At 26.3% G+C, this 22,328-nt stretch overlaps 1 protein-coding gene across 1 annotated transcript; it reads right to left on the bottom strand.

Moving 5' to 3' along the window:
* Positions 1–10,913: 10,913 nt before the first annotated feature.
* LOC113854306 lies at positions 10,914–22,177 on the bottom strand. The gene is made up of 9 exons (XM_027485243.1): positions 19,565–22,177; positions 19,199–19,291; positions 19,001–19,100; positions 18,298–18,536; positions 15,769–16,779; positions 15,296–15,505; positions 11,779–12,543; positions 11,293–11,557; positions 10,914–10,999 (listed from the first exon to the last, which is right to left on the bottom strand). Exons 1-9 carry the CDS (start codon positions 22,175–22,177, stop codon positions 10,914–10,916), a joined length of 5,382 nt encoding a protein of 1,793 aa, XP_027341044.1.
* Between the last annotated feature and the right edge of the window lie 151 nt (positions 22,178–22,328).

Below are 22,328 nucleotides of genomic sequence, written 5' to 3'. Positions count from 1 at the left end.
ATAAATGCTAGTTGTCCATAAGGTGGAAATTAATATTGTTAAATAAGAGAGAAAAATAACAATAATAAAGCGAATGATAACTGTTAAGATGTTACCTATTTTTTGAGAAACTTTGTGGGTGAGTAATACCAGAGACAAAAAATAAAATATTTTTTTAAAGTATATTTAATTTAATTTTTCATAAATTTTAATTAAATAATAAGACATCTATAATATTAAAATTACAAAAGTAAATTAAATATTTTATTATATGTTTACGAGACACGTTAAAGAAAATGAAAAAGTAAAATGGGGTAATTGGTCAACTGTTTGATACATGTTATGAGTGAAAAGTTGCAAGTCCTTGGTTTCACAAGAAGCCAGCGGTGACCAGAGAGACAGAAGAGAAGAGAAGCTTCGTTGGCAGCTGCTAATGACTGAATAAAAGAAAGCGTATAAGAGATGCATCTCTCACATTATTCTCCTGCTTCTTCACCCATGCATTCTTTTTCCATCTTATAATCTTCATCACCACTCATCAAACACAAAAATCAATTTATTTTTCTTTTAAAGGAATAATAAAAGATGTGTTAAAGAGTATGTTAAACTTTCTCAATTTAGAAAAATTGTGATAATCCTTTTTTTTTTAACTTATCTACTTTACTAAAATTAATAATACGAGTAAATAATATAATTGTATATGTTGTTAAAAAAAGAAACATTATATAATATGATGTAGATCCAACTTTTCTTAATTCACACTCATAGAATTGAAACTAAAACAGCACCAGCTGCAAGTTATTTTTCAACATTGATTGTTGATTAAGAATCTTTGACATGCTTAGGTGTATACACTTTTAAAATATAAAAGAACATGAAAAAATGAAAAAAAAAAGTAATAGATGAAATATATAGAGTTTTTTTTTAAGAGATTAAGAGGAACATGGGTACGAGTCTAATGTGAATACTAAAAGAATTTAATTATAATGTATTAACAAGTAAATTAAAATTGAACTTATATAAAAATTAGAGTATAAAATTTTAAGATTAACTAAGTAATGATAGCTTAATGAGTAGCATTGAAAATATATGGTTCGAGTATTAAATTATATTTGATTTTTTAACACATGTTTTCTTTTTAATTTTACTATTTTCGATATCTTTCTTCTTTTGGCCTTTTTTACATTTTAAAATGGGTTTCTAACTCAAATTTTCCTTTCCTTTAACCCATTATTATTTAAAATTTAGATACCTATTTTCTTTAAAAATAAAATAGTATGTATAGGTAAGCTTTACTTTTAAGAATCTATTACTCTTTTCATCTTTCATTAGAGTTGCTTAAATATTTAAATTTATTATAAAATATTTATTATTTAAAAAATTTATTAATTAATTTTATATTATAAATAAAAATACTTTATTTAAAAAGTGAAACACTGAGTCAAAATAATTTTTTCTCTGTTATTAATTGACTGATGTAAACTACATTCTCTCTTATTGCAATTGATTTAATTTATATATAATTTTTATTAATTATATTTTATTTAAAAGTTGTTACTTAATTTTTTTATTACATTATATACATTTATAAATTTTTCAAGAACATTTATATTTATATTTATAATAATTTCTTGTTATCTTATATTTTATGGTTATAAAATTAAATTAAAATAATTTTTTTACTCTATATAATTATTTAAAAAACTTATAAAATTCTACATATATGCATTATGCAAACTAACTTGTACACTAAAATAAACACAATTAAACTGGAATTATTTTAATAAATATATTTTATCAAAATAATTTGTAAAGCTGTTACTTTTCTTCAAAAGTGTACACGTATTTTTTTTATTAAGAGATATTATCATTATCACTTTATCGTGTATTTATAATAAATACTCTTGATAAAAACACAACATAACAGTAATATGAAAAAAATAAAATTATTATTTATTGATATTTATTTAATTTAATAAATTTTTAATATAAATATTTAGAATTGAATTTAACTATGAAAAATAAAAACTTGTATTGAAAAAAATGTTAGTACTGGCATTGGAAAAGGTCAACTGTTTATCTTTTTGATTCACAACGAAACGATGATCTGTTGATGATGGAGATGTTAGTGCACACGGAAAAACATGTGAGCGAGTGGTCAATGTTCTTGGGATGACGTGGATTTAGATCATTAAAATGTTGAACGTGCATTCACAGCCACACGATCATCTACAACTGTGGGACCCAAATGGGAAAGCGTGTACACGAACACGATCACCTCATTCAACAAGAAGTGCTCTTTTAACACCAACAATTGCCGAAACGCGCTTTTCCTTCGAATTTCCTTTTTCTCCATTTAAGTCAACAATATGCCTTCTATTACGTCACTTCTCATACAATTTTAACTATATTCTATATTCTGCCAAAAATTTACAATTTTTTTATCAGCTTTATTAATTTTAGTCTATATAAATTAATTAAAATATAACTAGTAAAACCAGTGTTTGAATTGGAGTAATTTTAAATATTTTAATATAATTTTTTATTTTTTAATCAGTTTAATTTAGGTCTAATATAGTGCACTAAAATATAATGAATAAGTTTATTATTACAGATTTTTTTACATTAAATTTAAATTTAAGATTTTATTTAAATGATATTAAGTCTTTCGTTGATACAATATAATTTATATATAAAAAAGAGTTGATGCTATTATTGATATATGTTTAGTGATTTAGATCATATTAAAAAAATTATAATCTCCATAAAAAATAGTAAAAGTTTGAAATTATAGTTATATATTTATAAATTAGTTTTTAATTAAACTTTTTTTTTATCTTATCTATTACAATTGTTAAAATAAAAAAGAAACTGTTACAAATTATTTCGTACCATTTTTTCCTATCTTTACTGTACAGACTGATTATTTTAAATAATTCGAATGAAATAGATTATTTTAGAATTAGTTTTAATAAATCTAAACGTAAGATTTATTTTACATAATTGATTAAAAAACAATTTATTTTTCTTTCACAATCGAAACAGTAATTTGAAAAAGTCATAATTTTAATACATAGAGCAAGTTAAATAACTTTTGACATCTTATACTATGAGGGATCCATATATATATATATATAGTGCCATTTAAATAATAAAGAAAATAAACATAGTTTTACTATTTTTTTTCAGTGTTTAAAGTTGTGCTTTGTAAATAAATTAAATTTAGACTACAGAAAAGTTAGCACTAAAATAGAATATTTTTTGACACCCACAACCGACCCATAATTTACTTGTGTATATAATACATAAAGCTCTCGTACAAGGAACACGTTTCTTGAGAAGTGCAACCCAAACCTCACTCTCACGCGGTGCGGTTCAAAGGCATGCCTTTTTTTCTGCTTTTCTGGGAAAATGGCTGAGACATGAGACAAACTTCTTCTTCCTTTGTCTAACTTTTTTGCATCCATGAAGCTAATGTTTACATTTATGAGACTGCAAAGGACATAGCTTTCAAGTTATGATAAACTTTTCGAGTCCACTAAGTTCTAAAGCAACTTTAATTTGTATCTCGTCTATTTCTGAAGATGTCATTTTGTATGTTGCATTTCTTCTTCTTCTAGGCTTGGTTGGATGAGTATTTCAAAGTTAATTAACAAAAGGGTTTGAACTTAATCAATTACATGCAGGGAAAAAAGCAGCGTGGTCTAGGCACAACACTGTTTATAATCCATGAATTATTAGTTGTTTAATTATTTATTCCAAAACCCAGATGGGCATGTTTGCATTGACCCTAGTGTTATTTGTTCTTTGCACATCTTATTCATTTCTTTATGCTTTTTTTAATACAATTTTTAAAAATATCTTGACAATTAATATAATAATAGAATTTGACTTTAAATAAGAGTAAACCGAAAATTATTTTAAGTTTAAATTTTCTTAATATGTGTTAATTTTATGAATAAAACTAATAGGGGTATTTTATTATGTTAATTTAGCTATACCAACACATTTTATGCTAGATGATATCATGCATTTCCATTTTGGTAATTTATATAAAGTTATCACAATTTTACAGTTATATGAATAAACATTACTAATCAACTGCCATGAATAGGTGTTCAAACAGCTTTATATCTATAATTAACTTTAACTATTTACACCCAAATTTGAGAGGATAATGTAGTTTCCAACTTACTACTTGTCCAAGTGCACCTCATCTACCCTGTGATATGGTGTCTGCAGTTATATATATTATATTATATCGCTTGTTAGTGCTGTGGTTAAGTTTTCAAAATAATAGCAGTTAATGATTTAGGTTCAGAAGGGATGATCCAAAATATTCAATGCTCCTGCCAATGCAATTGTTTTATTTGGGGGACAGTCTTGGGTCATGATCACACCATAGTCAACCCTACAAAAATATTTTGGAGCAATTAATTAGGGACAAATTTTAGATTTTTTACATATAATTATTTGATATTACTTTGACAAGCCTAATAAATTTGAATCTAACAAGGTAAAAAGAAAAGACTGTTAATATATGCACTCATATGCATGAGGTAAAAGATAATAAAAAAGTGGTGTACTTGCAAAAACATTTTAAGTTAGTATTTTATACCACTGAATATAATCAATCTTCTTAGTACACATATATAGAGTATTGGCACATGTTGTTTAATGTGCTGCAAATATTTGCTCTCTGCCTTACTTCAAATATCAGGTTATAAGCTGTTTAGAGAAGTCAATAAAAGATTTTGGACTTTTCTAAATTATTAGATATTAATAATATTATTTTATTTTGTTAATTTTTAATTGATGAACTAATAAAACTAAATTAATTCTATTAATCCACATGTATTGTGGCTTCTAATCATTCACCAGCCCTCCAAAATCACTTTCTGCTGAACTAATAAGTACATGTTAAAACGTGTAACAAGTGGTCTTATCTAATATAATCTTATGCAAACTGGACCCACCTCATAATGATGGATCATGGTACCTAATTTGATGCTACTATCTAGTGTAACACTCTAACCCATGAACCGGACCACTAAGTGTGGGAAGTGGTACATTCATATTAAGCAGCCATGTCATTCAATTAATATGTCTATGTCATTGGGACATCTTGTGCATTACTAAAGACAAGTACAGTGAGATTCAACCACAAAAACAAATTAGTAGAGGTAAAGAGTGAAACCATTTCTATATCAGAATGAATCTTTTGTTTTAGAGCAAAATACAGTTTACAATTAATGTATTTTTTTCATTTTACTTAAACGAATGAATCTGTAATTACTGTTAAGTATCATGTTCCTTCTTATACTTAGCATGGCCTTTTTACATTAGCATGTACAGAATTTGTTGTCTAATATGCATTTTTATGTTTTATTGATACAGTCAAAACTTATCCAAAATCTAGTCATTTCTTCCTATATAAGTCAATTTTTGCTGCTTGCACCATCCAATTACAATAACCTTTTGTGGAACTTACCAATAGCATACTCGTTTCTATGGAGAACTTCATCAGTCAGTGACATTAAAACAATATGATTGAATCATAGAACAGAAACTGAAATGCTTTGACAATAAGCATATCCTAAACAAACAATGTAAAAACAGTACCCTCGTTTAATGGATACCCCCTAATATACCATAATTAGCTCTCAATGTCCAATAACTCATCTCATAAGGCTAGCTTGTGACTAAACAGTGTTTAGTTGAACAGAAAATGGAGGAATATGATGAGATAGAGAATTTATTTATTTATAATGTTTGCTTGTTTGATTCAAAAGTTTAAAATGAAAGTGAAGAAAAATTGAACTATATACGCTTAATTTTAACTTTCCTAAAATTGAAGATTTAAAGGGAGAAAAAGTGTTTGCACTGATTAGATTAAAGACTTAAATATGTATTTAGTCATTATATGTTAGTAAATCTTTCGCTTTTATTTATTTAAATGAATTTTTATTTAAATGAATTTTTTATTTTAATTTCTAGTTTTTTATAAATTTTTATTTTTAATTCTTAACACTAATATAATTTATTGAGATATTGTTACTTATCAATTTTTTATCTAAAATGAAAGTGAAAAAAAATTGAATCACACTTAATTTTGACTTTTCTAAAATTGAGAATTTAAAGGGAGAAAAAATGTTTGCACTGATTAGATTAAATTATTATTAATGTCATAATCATAGGTTTCTCTCAATGACCTTATGTATTACATATCATATACATATTTAATATATTTTTAGTTATTAATTAATTTAATTAAAAATTAAGTAATTTTATTTTTTAATTGAATATTATAATTTTTTATTTTTAATACATTTTAATTAAATATTTAAAATATATATTTTTTAAATTAGTTCATAAATTGAATCATACGTGACACATCTCATTTTGTGAATTTGATTCATAAAAACACAATAAAAAAATTTCAGATAAAGAATATATTTTAAAAAAATATTATTTTAATTTTTTTAAGAAGTTTTAAAAGAACAAATAAGCCAAGTTTTTATTTAATCAATTTTTTATAATAATAATGTAAAAAATTATTTTTAAACAAGGACTTAATATCATAAACTTAAAATAAAATTTATTGAAATAAGTTAAGAAAGTAATTTTATTTAAAAATTATATTATAAAAAAATCATAAATTATTTTTATAAAATCTGATCTGTAATACTAAACCATTTTATTTTCTTATTTCTTCTCTTTGTTTCTTTAAAAAAAATTGCCTCACTTCAAATAATGAGATTAGAGATGGTGCACAGTTCATCATTGGTTCCAATCATGAAGCAGATTGGAGCTGTCAGATAGTGATGCCTTATAACAGAGAAATGCATTAAGTATAAACAATAATAATATCTTCAAGTAGAACTCAACTCAAGTTCTTTCTCTTCAATAAAATTTCTGATTGTATTCACTTTCATTCCAATAATTGTTCTGTCATTGTGCAATCAATCATAAAATTTTCTTGTTTTCATGAAGCCATGACTCAGTCTCACATTTAAGCTTGTTTATCCCATGGAGTGAACCCCTTAAGGCTTATTTGAGTCCATCTAAAGTAGTCACAATTTGATGAACAATTCTCTTAATACTGAAATGGATAAGAAAGTGGTACTTATTACTCACACTTCAACCCTTAAAAAAATTGTACCATCGAGTGAGTGTAAGTTTGGAAAATGATCATTTTTTTAAACAATTCTTTGAGTTTGGAATTTTTTTTTATAAAATCAACCATTGGATTAAAGGATTTTATCATACAAATTATGTCTGTAAAATTTTAGATCAATTTAAAATTATGTGATACCTTATTTATATAAGTCAAAATTAATGTAATATATACTCTTAAAATATATGAAATAAGGACTCTTAATTATATTCTTATATTTGTTTAATTTTAGTAAAATTTAATGCAAATAATTAAAATGATTTCAACTGTTGAATTTAAAAAATCGTTTTTATATAAAAATATTAACAGTGTAATAAAACTACACTAGTATAAGTCATGTTAAGAATTAACCTTTTAATAATTTTTTATTTGTGTTATATTTTATTAAAATTAAATAATTATAAAAATATATGGAGATCAACTTAGACTAATGTGAGTTACAGCATTTCATATATTGTCAATAATTTATATAAATTATAGACAGTTATCTCTCTATTAAATTATAACTATAAATTATCTTAATTATTTATATTAAATTTTATTGAAGTTGAATAAGTATACAAATATAGTTAAATGGTGTTTATTTTTGTATACTTTAAAAATATATATTACATTAATTTTAATTTAATGAATAAAATATCTAATCATTTTAAATTAATGTAAAATTTTTCAGTTATAATTAATATAATAGAAATTTTTAAATTTTAAATTCAATAGTTGATTGCTTTACATTGTCTAAATCTAAAATAAAATAAAATAAAATGAGATAAAAGTGGATTTATCTTATATTAATATAAATTAATCTCTTTCTATAATAACAATAACTTTACGTTGAGTTTATTTTTTTTTATAAATTATTTTATTTTTCTGTTATATGCTTATTTTTATATAGATTTTCTTTTAATTTAGATTAACGAGGAGCCTAATTAAAATAGGTTTATTAAAAAATATAAAAAGAGTCATTAGTTAAAAAAAGTGTAATAGAATAAGGACTTTATTTATAAAATAATGTTTATATGCAAATATAATTAAAAAAATAAACATTCTATATGTGTAGATATTTTTTAATAATATAAATAAATAACTTTAAAATTGAATTAAAATGAAATATACATTTTTTTATTTTTCAATTACAAATTAAGTTTTGGTCCTGATATTTTAACGATGTTAACGATGAAAGTGATCGAATGTGTAAAAACTAAAAATTTAGTTATTTTAAGTATAAAAATTAAAATGTAAGTTTTTTTTTTAAAGTACAGAGACTAATTCGTAAATATATTAAATATATGATTTTAATCAATTATAATTTTAAAGAAGTTGTATAATTTAAAATTAAATATTTTAATTAGATGTTTGTACAAATTTTATAGAGATTAAATACTTAATTAAGTCTATAATTTTTATATGATATATCAATTTTTATAATATTTGAAAAACACTTTTTTCAAATAAAAAATAAAATATTTATTATATTTGAGATGTGAAATTTATACTATTATTCAAAATTTCAAAATTTTAGATGATCAATTTTACTATACGAATGAGTTTTTAAATTTTCTATCATGTAAGTAATTCTTATATATTGACAAAAAAATTCATTCATTAATTTTTTTTATTTTCTTTATCAATTAGATTATATATATATATATATATATATATATATATATATATTAACAAAAGTACTTCACAGTTAAAAAAAATATTTATATTCAAACAAAAAATATTTTGCTTGAGCAAAAATTAGACAGTAATTCATTTGTTATTTTACATTTTTGCTCAAGTGAAATAATGACAGATGTCATTTCCTAACTAGCTTCTAGCTTTTATGCCTTCCTTCTTTCTTAGTTTCCTATTAAACAAATAATTCAACAAAAAGGATTAAGGAAAATTTTTATCTCTGTCTCTTAATTAAAATAATTGTTTAACTTAATTTTTTTTTATTAGAAGAGAACTGAAATTCAACTTTAATTTATTGAAAATTTTAATGCCTTAATTGATGTTAAAATTTACTAAAATTTAACACTTATGAATGACAAAATTCTTTCTTCAAATATCTAAAAACAGTTATATTTACTTGAATTCAAACTTAAATTATAAATTAAACTAGAGAAATTTACATGACGTTAGGGAAATATATATTTAATAATATCATATTATTCATATTTTGTTTATTAAATGTTTTTATTATAAATTTAGACTTTTTGAATTTCAGAGTTGAAAATATAAAAGGATATATAAAGTTAGATGTGATATAAGTAGATAATGGGGAAAAAAAATGAACGAATTATTAAAAGAATGATCATATAAGAATGTAAAATAATTCTTAGGAGATTTGTTTGAATTTTTTAAAAAAAAATAAGAACTTGATAAAAAAAATATAGATTTTAATAGACTAAAAATTTATTTAAGTATAGTAATATTAAACATTTAAAGTTAATATTAGATGTTCTTTTTATTAAATAATAATTTAAACTTAAATCTAGTTTTTAGATTAAAATTTTCAACAATATAAATCATGTTTACAAATTTTTAAATCAATCCAAAATTATTTAATGTTTAGTTTATATACATCAAAACTAATATAGTATATACTTTTTAAATATATAAAAATAAGATTTTTTTGTTATATTCTTATAGTTTTTCAATTTTAACAAAAATTGATATAAATAATTAAGGTAGTATATAGTTGTAATTTAATGGTTAGATCAACAAAAATTATATTTTATATAGAGTTATTGATGTAAGTATAAATCGATTGATCTCTTTTTCTTGTTTATAGAACATTTAGTTTGACTTATATAAACAAAATTTATAATTTAATCAAGCTATTAATAACATCATATTAATGAATGAAATTGTAGGTTATAAAGTTAGAATTTAAAATTAAAATTTAAGAATATGAAAGGGATGAATATGTAGACGTTAATTCAGGTATAATTTTCATTTTAAATTATATGAAAATATAAAAATATTTATTTATTTTTTAATGACTAGTTAGTATGACTTTGAAGCATTCTTTAAAATCTCTTCCATTGTGGAGTATTTTTATCTTTTCATCCTTTCCGTTTAAAAGGATATAAAACAGATAAACCAAATTTACCAAATAAATTACAAAAATATTTTTTTTCCGTTTAAAACTACATAATATATATTAAGAGCAATAATCAAGTTTTGAAAATTTTGGAGTGTTTCGAATAAGTAACATAATTCTATAGTTTATCTAACAAAAATAATTAATATGTTACCTAAAAAAACCATAAGAATCTAATTAGGAGAATTAAATTTAAAGTTAATAGAAAACAAAGAATGATATAGAGACCATATATATTAATTGGAAGCTGATTAAAAATGAAAATTTAAATGATACTAATAACTTTAATTAAATGTTCTGAACTATATACCATAAATATTAAGTAATAATTGATAATTAAATAATAGTCCTATTTATATAATGCATAATTTTGTAACACTTGTGTTTTTTTTAATCTCTAATGACTCTTTTAATTATAATTAAATGTTCTGAATTATATTATATTCCTCTGACATATTTATTTCATTCACTTAGTTTAAAGACTCTAATTTATATATATATATATATATATATATATATATTTTATTATTTTGTATGAAATATTAAACATATGACAATTGTTCTTTTTAAAAGGAAATTATCCTTGCAGCTGTAATATAAAAAATTAGAGACTTGAAATTACCTAAATAGGGCAAACATCCTTGACAAAAGTCTCATTAAAGATGCTCAATGCTTATCCTCTTTGTCCTTTTGTGTTAAGTAAGTTGCTACAATCTCATCCTTAACAAAAGCTTTATGCATTTCAATTAGTTCTGAATTAACTCATGCAAATGAAACTTTGCAATATATAATTGAGACTTAGTACAAGATTTAAGTACAAGCCATTTCTTAAAAGAAAGGAAAAATTCATAAATCGATCATCTAATGAATTTAAGATTCAATCAAACAATGTATCATTTATTGTGAATTTTACTTTGCTTAGGCCAGAAACAAAAATTTGACTTTGTTGTCCTTCAGAAAATCCAAGGAAATAAAAAAAAATTATCATATTCTGAAATTGCTTTTCTACAGGGTTTAAAAGTGAACCTACAAATCAATTGTATACTTTTTAATTTTCCAAATCGACTGTCCTCATCATTCAAAAGGAAAATCTCTTCCACTGAACTGCAATTTTTGACGACTAAAGTCTTCAAATATTGAAGATTTGTGGAAAACGGAAGAGTAAAAATGGTCCTCAGATTCTGACAATCTTCGATGTATATGTTCTTCAGCTTCCAAAATGAATTTGCATCATCGTATGGAAAATCCCATATATCTTCTAAATTACTGACCTTGGAAATCACCATTTTCTCCAAATTAGGACAAGAAATCTGCATATATACACGCAATAATACATTATCACATTAATGAACATATTTAGCAAATGAAATTATTTAGCATTTATAGAATTATTTGTTATTTTATTTGGGTTTTGTTAATTGTGTACAAGGATTATAGCTTTGGAATTGTAATAAAAGAAAAAAACAAGAAGCAAAATTAGTAATCTGTAATACTGTAATGCGTTAAAATTGGATTGGAAATATGTACATACCTTATCATCAAAAAGTGCGAGTTTAATGTAAAAAGAAGACATATAGAAATTTAATAATGCAGGGAGTGCTTGTAATGTTAGAGAGCGTAATTGAGGAAACACTATTCTCTCCTCTCCTCCAATCACAATTGCTTTAACGAGTTTGCACTCTGAAACTTGTAAATCAACAAGATGAGGAAGACCTTCGATCATTGACTCTGAGAAGAGACATTTTATTTTATGGCATTGCTGTACTTTGATGACTTTTATTTTCAATAATGATTTTTCATTTAGAGGACCATGGCATATACACTCCAAATTGCCTACGTTTTTCAGAGACAAAGACTCTAAGTTGGGGAAAGCATCAATGTGATGATCATCACTAGAGCTCGTAGCTATGCATATGATTTCAGCATTGTTTTGTACATAGAGAGATTGTAGATGGCAAAACCCATCACTATCCAAATCACGGAGAACATTTTGGACACCATTAAGTTTATCTAAGTGTAAGACTTCAACATTTTTCACCATCCCTTTAATCCCATCCTCCAATTGCAACCTTCGGTTGAGCTTGAGTTTCAATAGTTTTAACTTATGATCACCATTATGGGTCTCAACCCACCTATCCCCAATGAAAATCGTGTATGATTTAAGTTTTTCAAAGTTCTGGTCCATTGGCCATGCTTGAGGATCAGCAATAAACAAGTCTTCTATATAAGCCAAGTGATGCAAGTTTGTTAGCTCTTTCAAGCTTGCATTTCTGTTTTCACTGTTGGATCTTTCAACCTCCCAATTGCAAAAGGAGTTTTTCAAATATAATTCTTCTAAACTAGTTAAGTTTGACAGAACATTGGATGGAATCACTTAGAGATATGTGTCTCTTAAATCCAAGATTAGCGACTTCTGAAGCTGTCCAATTTCTCTAGGCAATTGTTGGATTCTACTTCCGAGGAAGACAAGAATTAGTAGGTTTGTGAGCTCACCAACTATAGTTATGTCTCCCAATTTGCAATTGTACATGGATAATGCTTGAAGGTTCTTTAACAAACTAAAACTAGAAGGTAATTTTGAACAGTCAAAGCCAATAAGTTCTAATACTTTATTTTTTAAAGACAGTAATTTTTTTAAAGAAAAAAGTATTTGTTTAAATTTTTTATAAAATTGGATATACAATAAAAATTATATTTAAAATTTTAATACTAATACTTTATTATTATTTTAGTTGCTTTTTTGTATTACCTTTATTCATTTCTTTGAATGTAAGATGAAGACAAACATATAAAATTAAAAATATTAATTTAAGTTTTTGTAGTTGAATAGTATTAATTTTGTATATAAGTTTGCTTAAAGATATAAGTTGCCAGTCTCTTCAAAGTTTGTGAAATTTTCAGTTGGTATCTTGTTTTTTTTTTTAAACAAGTCCATAATTTATTTCTTATTATTTGTTAGAATATATATATATATATATATATATATATATAAAATTTATAGTTGTTATTTATTTATAAATTAGTCTCTAGTTAATATGTACTTTTTTAAATATCAATTTTTCTCATTTAACGCTATTAACATGTTTTTAACGATAATAATTAATTTTAAAATGTTCTTTCTTACAAAGACTAAATTGTAACATTTTTTATGTAAGAATCAAATTAAAAAAATTATAATTTAACCTCAATTTTATTTGAATTTGGTGTCCTTATAAAAATTCAAGGAAATTAAGAATTTACCATAATTTTGAGACTTCTTTAAACATCTTTTAGTAACCATATGTGATATACAGTTATTATGTATAAACATGTATTACTATTATACTACAATTGTGGCTTAAATATGTCTTTAGCTCTTATATTTTTGTGAAAATTTGATTTTAGTCTCTAGTGTTTTTAATTTTAACCTATACTTTTTATATATTTAATATTTTTATACACTCTCATTGACATGGTGTAACAAAAGTAACATGTAACAATATTTTAATAAGGCATGTCATCACTAGGGATCAAAAGGATTGAATATTAAAAGGTTAAGGGCTAAAATAAAAAGAAAAATTTTTTGAGACAAAAATAAAAATTTTATAAGAATATAGGGACTAGAAATATATTTAAATTTATAATTTTTAAATTTCAGAGTATATAATTGAAATTTACATACCTGCATTGTGATGGATATATGATATGATCTTGTTCAAATTCCCAAACCAATATTTCTTAACGAATGTTATATAAACTGATCTTAACAATGGTGTGTTGACTTGACCCCCTGAAAAAGTCTTCATACTTGGAATGTTGCTTACTCTCACTTTTTGTAATTTAGGCCAATCAATAGTTCCACTTAGCTGGCAGAAACTAATTAACTTTGGAAGATCTTTGAGTACAAGGCACTCTACTTCAGGAAAAATGATGAATACATTTTTCACTTTATCATCTGATAATATCTTTTCCATTTTCTCACAATTACACAATTTGAGTAATTTCAGCTTACTAAGGTTTTTTGTAGCAGAAGATGAGAATAAACTCTTGAGGCTACCACAGTGGACAATGTTGAGTGACACCAAATTTGGAAAAAAAGAAACTTGAGGTTCCTTGTTCCAGATATATGTCAAACTCTTTAGGTTGCTCAATGTTAATGCCCTTAGTTGAGGTAGCATTTCTTTGATATTCTCATCTTGTTTGTCATCATCAAGGTAAAATACCTCAGTAAGTAACTCACATTTGTCCACAATCAAATTTATTAGATTGCTGTATCTTGTGATCAAATGGAAAGAAATGGCTCTCAACAAATTGTTATCGCTCAAAGTTAGATTTTCCAGTCCTAAAGTTTATCATTTTAAAAAAAATTTAAAACATGTTAAAATAATGTCAAAATAAAATTGTTGTCATCTAATAATTTAAATTAAGAACATTTAGAGGCATATTTTGGAAAGCAAATGTTATTATGTATAAACATGTATCACTAAATTTTATATAAGTTTTGCACGTAATATTAAAATTTACGTACCTGAATTGTGATGAATATATGATATGGTCTTGTTCAAATTTCCGAGCCAATATTTCTTAACAAATGTTATATAAACTGATCTTAATAATGGTGTGTTGACATGACCTCCTGAAAAAGTCTTCATATTTGGAATATTGCTCACCCTCACTGTTTGTAATTTAGGCAACTCAAAAGTCTCACTTTGCTGACAAAAACTTATTAACTCTGGAAGATTTTTGAGTACAAGGCATTCTACTTCAGGGAAAATGATAAATACACTTTCATTTTTATCAATTGATATTACCTCTTTTACTTTGTCACAATCACACAATTTGAGTAATTTGAGTTTTCCAAGATTTTTGGTAGAAGAAGGTGAGAATAAACTTTTGAGGCTCCCACAATTTACAATGTGAAGTGACATTAAATTTGAAAAAAATGGAACTTGAGGTTCCTTGTTCCATAGACTTGTCAAACTCTTTAGGTTACTCAATGCTAATGTGCTCAGCTGGGGAAACATTTCTTGAATATTCTGATTTTGCCCGTCATCTATAATGTAAAATACCTCTGTTATTAATTCGCATTTGTCCACAGTCATAAATTTTAGATTGTCATATCTTTTGATCATGTTGTATTTGATGACATTCAACAATTTGTTGTTCTTCAAAGTTAGATTTTCCAGTTTACAAAATGATTCTGGGGGACAAGTGTAGTGCCAGAGTTTCTCAACATCTTGGTTTATTATACAAAGTACTTTCAGCTTGTCCAATGATAGCTACAAGGAACAAATGGAAATTATCAATGTCTAAGAGTGAAGATGAAAATAAAACTACATAGGAAATATGAAATGAACTGTAATATACATATAATTGATTATATAGCATAGAACAGTTATATCATTCAATTCCTTTCCGTCATAAACATGATGGCTTTGACTTTGATATATCACAAGTGCAGAATATTTATTGTTTATATATATATATATATATAATGAAAATGAAAATGAATATTATATCTTAAAAATTTTGATAAACTTACAGACTTTGGGAAGAAATAGTTTGAAGTAACAAGTTCTGGATGATCCTTCTGCTCATTGGACTGATAAACAAAAGTGATGAGAGCAGGACAATTTTTGATTATCAATGTTTCCAAGGATGGAAATTGAGGTGTAGACGGAAATACGGTGGTGAGCTTTGTTAGATCTTCAAGAGAAACATACTTCAACTGAGGAAAGGAGGTCTTATTCTCTCCCATTTCTTGTCCTTCATCCATCATGATAATTTTCTCCAAGGACTCACAATCCGAAACTTGCATATTTGTTAGCAATAGAGAGGCTTGTAGTGATTTAAGAGACTTGCACTGCTTCACTACAAGGATTTGGAGATTTTTGTAGCACTTGATAATTTCTTTGTTGATGATGTGAGTCAAATTGGGTAGGTCAATTAAAGTCAATTCAGTTAGCTGCTGCAAAAGCTCTGTAGAATATGATATTTCCTTTATGATGCGGAATATAATTTTCAATGAGTTACAATGACTTACAGTGAGTTTCGTCAATTTTGGAAACTCTTGTATCATCTTAGAGGAAATGACATAAACCAACTTGTGGCAAGTATCCAACTTGAGTTCATCTAACTCAAAGAAAGGATCAAGGTCATCTATAGGCAAATCACATGCAGTTGCAAGTCCATGGGTGAATATTTCCAACTTAGGACATTTTTCTATCACCAATGTTTTTAAAACTGGGAATCGTGCATCCTTATTGTTGGGATGGAACATAATTAAGTCTGGGAGGTACATAAGCTCCACCTTGCTCAATGCTAGGAATTCAATATGATAATAATCATGTTGAAAAACTTGTGTTAACTTCCCACATTCTTCAATCTTCAATTCATTCAGTCGGGGGAGCTCAGCAACGAACTTAGGAAAGACTTCCATCAGAGAGGGGCAACTCTTGATGTGTATCTTTCTCAAATTATAGAGCCTAATGTAAAAGGAGCTATCACTATTCCATATGTCCACCATGTCAGGTAATTGCATTAATACCAATTCCTTGAAGGATAAGTGTTTAAAAGACTCAATAACAAATAGAAATGGTTCTGTTCTGCATTGTTCAATGGTGATATGTTTAAGCAGTTCTGACCTCTCTCCCAAGTAGCGAAAAAATTGACACAAACGGTTTCCTTTGCTGCAATTTTTTGCTTTAAACATTGTAAGGTAATTCAGAAAGAAAGGTTTATGTTTGAATAATTCCTCTGCTTTGCTTAATTCTTCATCCCCATCAATAGTTAAGTCATGAAGAGCATCCTGTCAGATTTTTCTTTCTTTAGTAAATCACTTTGAAAATAATTCAAACATAATAACATTATATCAAAATAATTGTTTCTATCATTCTCGTTGGTTTAATTCATTTAAAATTCATATTGACTTGGCTTTAAAAAAAGTTGATCATGGTTCTTCTGGTTGTGTTAGGAATTTTTAAGGATTGTTACGAAACATAAATATTTAATTTTGCCGTTAACATTCATGAATGTAATAATGTAGAAATTGTGAGGTGTTGTTAATTCTAAATTTGAAGAGGTTACTCATCCTTAATGTGCTCCTATTATAAGTACCATGGATAATTTTAGAAAAAGAAATGGGCAAATCACTATTTCTCATTGCTAACGGGAGAGAAATAAAGTGACAAATTGGATTAATAACTTTTTCTTTTATTATTAACTTAGTTTTGGTTGTTATTTATATTAGAATCTTCCTATTAGTCATAATTTTCTTATTTTTGGAGATTTAGTAGATGATTATTTTTTAAGGCTTCGTGGTTGTTAATGTTTTTTTTTTCCAGGATTATCCGGTTATTTTCATTAAAAACAATGATATATTTTTTTATTAGTTCAATATGTTCAATTTTTACCATTTTATCTTATTTCATTATAAACATCTCTTTATTTTAAAAATAAATTAAAGACTCTCTTTTGAGTTATGATTCCAGTCAATTGACATTTACATATTAATTATTTGAAACAAGTTAGATTTATCAATGCAAATGTAACATTAAGTAAATGTTGCATATTGAAAAAACAAACATAAAAATTTTTCACTAAGAAAATTTACTTCATCCATTTAGTTTTATGTGTAATTCTAAACCTATATTAGTTATAGATAATGACATATACATATACTTATTAACAATATATATATATATATATATATATATATATATATATATATATATACTGTATAAAATATTATCTAATTTAAATGTGTCACAACCAATTATGATTGAAAATAAAAATATAAAATTAAAACATAAATAAATGATTAATAAAGTGTGACTATTCTATTTTCAGTATTAGCATTAGATTATTTATTGGATAAATTAAGTTTAAAAAATATTTTATGAATATTTAGAACATATATCATGTTGTTTCTATATTTTTAAAGATTGGATGAAAATTAAAAATAGAAAAAATACATAAATTAATATAATACTATTAAATATGCAGTATAGATTTTTTTTAAAGAAAAAAAAAGAGATGAAACTCATTGAAATTTTTGAGAAAGAGATCTAACCAATATGTAAAAAAATTGACCAATTTGAGCATCATTGTGAATTTGATCTTGATTGTCTATCATCATTGACTTCAACTGTGACCTTTCTATCTTTCCCAAACCAAATTTAAGCAATTTGGGGCAGTGGTTAACGATTACATCCTCCAAAGATGACAATTCAACATAGCCATCATCGATAATTCCCATTAATGATGGCAAGTCTTCAAGGTGCATTTTGACCATTTCAGGAAATTCAACATCTAAAAGTCGTAAATTTTTTTCCAATTATTCAGCATAAAAAAATAAGCAAATAAATAAAGCAAGAAAGTAAAAATACTATTTTTCAATGAACATATAAAAGGAAGAAAATAAAATGCAAAAAAAATCAATTTCCCACAAATAAAATATTGCTTCTTGTTACTAAACTTTGTAATGCACTTGCCAACAGAGAAACCTTTTCATTTTCTTTCTAACGTTGAAGGAAAAAAAAAATCATTAATGTCACTATTCATGTTTGATTTCACACACACACACATGCACTAAAAAAATGTACAATATATTGCATATGATGCATATACAAAAAATAAAATAAAAATAAGATTAACATTTTTGTAATTAAAAGAAAAATTTTAAAACTGATTTTTCAAACCAAATTGCTTCTCATGTTCTTAAAAATATCATTCAAATATAATAATTTACCTTCTCGTACCCATTGATTACATACCCATTCCAAATTTGGAAGCTGAAATAGAGTTAAACAAATCAATTGGATACTTGTTAATTTTGACGATAGACTGGACAAAAAGAAAATCTCCTTCACTGAACTGCAATTTTTGACAACTAAAGTCTTCAAATATTGAAGATATCCGGATGATGGAGGACTAAAAACAGTCCTTAGATTCTCACAATCTTCGATGTATACGTTCTTTAGCTTCAAAGAACAACCTGTGGTGACTATGTATTCAGGTTTGATAACCTTGGAAATCATCATTCTCTCCAAATTAGGACAAGAAATCTGCATATATACACGCAATATTATATTAACACGTTGATGAACATAATTAGCAAATAAAATTATTTAGTATTGATAGAATTATCTGTCACTTAATTGATACAAAATTTCAACATATCTGTTTTTTGGCTTATTTTATTTTATTTGGTTTTTGTTAATTATGTACAAGGATTATAGCTTTGGAATTGTAATGAAAGGAAAAACAGAAGCAGCAAAATTAGTAAGTTGTAATATTGTTAATTATGCGATAACATAGAACTTGAAATATCTACATACCTTGTCATAAAAAACTCCGAGTCGATGGTTAGAAGAAGACATATAGAAATTCAATAATGCAGGGAGTCCTTGTAATGTGAGAGAGCGTAATTGAGGAAACATTATATGTGGTCTCTTCTTTCCTCCAATCACAATTGCCTTAATGAGTTTGCACTCTGAAACTTCTAAATCAACAAGATGAGGAAGACCTTTGATCATTGACTCTGAGAAGAGACATGTCATTTCATGGCATTGCTGCACTTTGATGGCTCTTATTTTGAAGAAAGATTTTTCACTTAGAGAACCATGACATACGTGCTTTAAATTGCTTACATTGTCGAGAGACAAAGACTCCAAGTTGGGAAAAGCATCAATTTGATGATCATCACGAGAGCTCATGGCTATGCATTTGATTTCAGCATTGTTTTGTACACAGAGAGATTGTAAATGGCGAAACCCATTTCTATCCAAATCACTGAGAACATTTTGGACACCATTTAGTTCATCTAAGTATAAGACTTCAACATTTTTCATCATCCTTTTAATCCCATCCTCCAATTGCAACCTTCGCTTGAGCTCGAGTTTCATTGTTTTTAACCCATGATCACCATCATGAGTCTCACCCCATCTATCCCCAATGAAAATCGTGTATGATTTAAGTTTTTCAAAGTTCTGGTCCATTGGCCATGCTTGAGGATCAGGAATAAACAAGTCTTCTATGTAAGCCAAGTGAGGCAAGTTTATTAGCTCTTTCAAGCTTGCATTTCTGTTTTCACTATTGGATCTTTCAACCTCCCAATTGCAAAAGGAGTTTCTCAAATATAATTCTTCTAAACTAGTCAAGTTTGACAGGACATTGGATGGAATCACTTGGAGATATGTGTCTCTTAAATCCAAGATTAGTAACTTCTGAAGCTGACCAATTTGTCTAGGCAATTGTTGGATTCTACTTCCAAAAAAGACAAGAATTTGTAGGTTTGTGAGCTCACCAACTATAGTTATGTCTCCCAATTTGCAATTGTACATGGATAATGCTTGAAGGTTCTTTAACAAACCAAAACTAAAAGGTAGTTTTGAACAGTCAAAACCAATAAGTTCTAATACTTTCAGAAGTTTAGTTTCATCAAAAAATGAATTTGGAACCTGCATTGATGGATTGTCAGTGCTTAGTATAACCTCTTGCATTTCTGGACATTGCAACCTTTCAGGAACCTGCGCACCACTCACTATAGTCATGTTGCAGAAGCATAAACTTCTCAACCATTCTTCAGGTGGCCATTCTGTAGAAATTATTGAAGCTTTTAGATCACTTTGAGCTATTGAATAAGCAGTGTGCCATATCAAGTCATTTATTTTGACATTTTCATATTCATCTTCAACTAGAAGACCATGGGCCTTAAGATCATTAATTAATGAATCACACCTACTTCTTGCACCCTCTAATGTACCAAGATTTTTTAATAAACCTTCCCACATGTCTCTATATATACTATACTTGTTCACGACTCTCCTCCCCCTGATGGTAAGAATCAAGAGCAAGAATTTGTGTTCTTCACTCTCTAAACTATTGTAACATAGTCTTATTGGTGCAACATGTTCCTTTAACTGCGTTAAGGCATCTTGCAAAGCATGCAGGTCTTTCTTTTCTAATACCTTGGCTATAGCAAAAAGTGCAAGAGCTAAACCTTCACAACTTCTCACTATTTCAGTTATTATGGAACTTGCCTCAGAATCTTGAGCAATGCCTCCAACCATCTTTTCAAACAAGCTCTGGGCCTCTTCTTCTAGCAACACTTCTAGTTGAAACACCTTAGCCTTAGGAGCACCCATCAAATTTTTTATGAAATCCAAACTTTTTGATATTAGCAACAATTTACACCCCTTATGTTCATCACCCAAAGGAACTCCAATTTCATCCAAATCAAATTCTTGAGGATTCAATTCTCCACACATATCATTAATGATGATAAGAATCCTTTTCTCTTTCTTTATTCTAAGACGCAATTTATTTCTTCTTTCTACATGCATTTCCCCATTAAACTGGAGACCCAATATAGCTTCAATACCTTTTTGAACTTGTTCAAAGCTTGGCTTCTCAGCTACATCTATGATAACCACTTTGAACAAGTTCTGTTCTTCTTTTTTCGCTTGGTCTCCAACCTGTTTGGCTAGTAAGGTTGTGTCTCCACCACCCAACCACCATACTCCAACTGTTTGGATAAGAGGGTCCTTCAGGGCCTCCACAATATCATTTATTGTATCCGCTCTTGCTTTTGGGGCCTTGTAATAATTTGGTGGTTTCATTAACAAATACATATTACCTTCTTCTTGTAATTGGAACATTTCTTGCGTCATCTTTCTTGCTTGTTTATTAACATTGTACCACCATAGGAAATTTGTGCAAGAACATTTTCCTTCATAGTAGTTCACAAATACATTCACTTGTCCAAAAAATTCATCAATTCTTTTTAACCACTTACTTTTAGCTTGGAGTTTCTCAGAATCCCAAATAAGATTTTCTTGCACCCTTTGTCTTTTTCGTTGCAAATTCTTGACTTCGTTTTTCAGATTTTCCAAAATGCTTTTATAGGAAATTAAGTTACTCAATTGGCGTGCAACAATCTCTACTTTCATGTTTCACGTAATGTGTAAATTGATCTTCCTTTCCCTTAGCCAACGTATTGCTACCAATATATATATATATATATTGGTAGCAATATATATCATTTTAAAATTAGCTTCTACTAATATAAAATATTAATATATACTATTAATATTTAAATAT

Source organism: Abrus precatorius, unplaced genomic scaffold, assembly GCF_003935025.1.
Source record: "Abrus precatorius isolate BTA unplaced genomic scaffold, Abrus_2018 Scaffold11, whole genome shotgun sequence".
Lineage (NCBI taxonomy): Eukaryota > Viridiplantae > Streptophyta > Magnoliopsida > Fabales > Fabaceae > Abrus > Abrus precatorius.
This window is presented reverse-complemented; position numbering and strand designations above follow the sequence as displayed.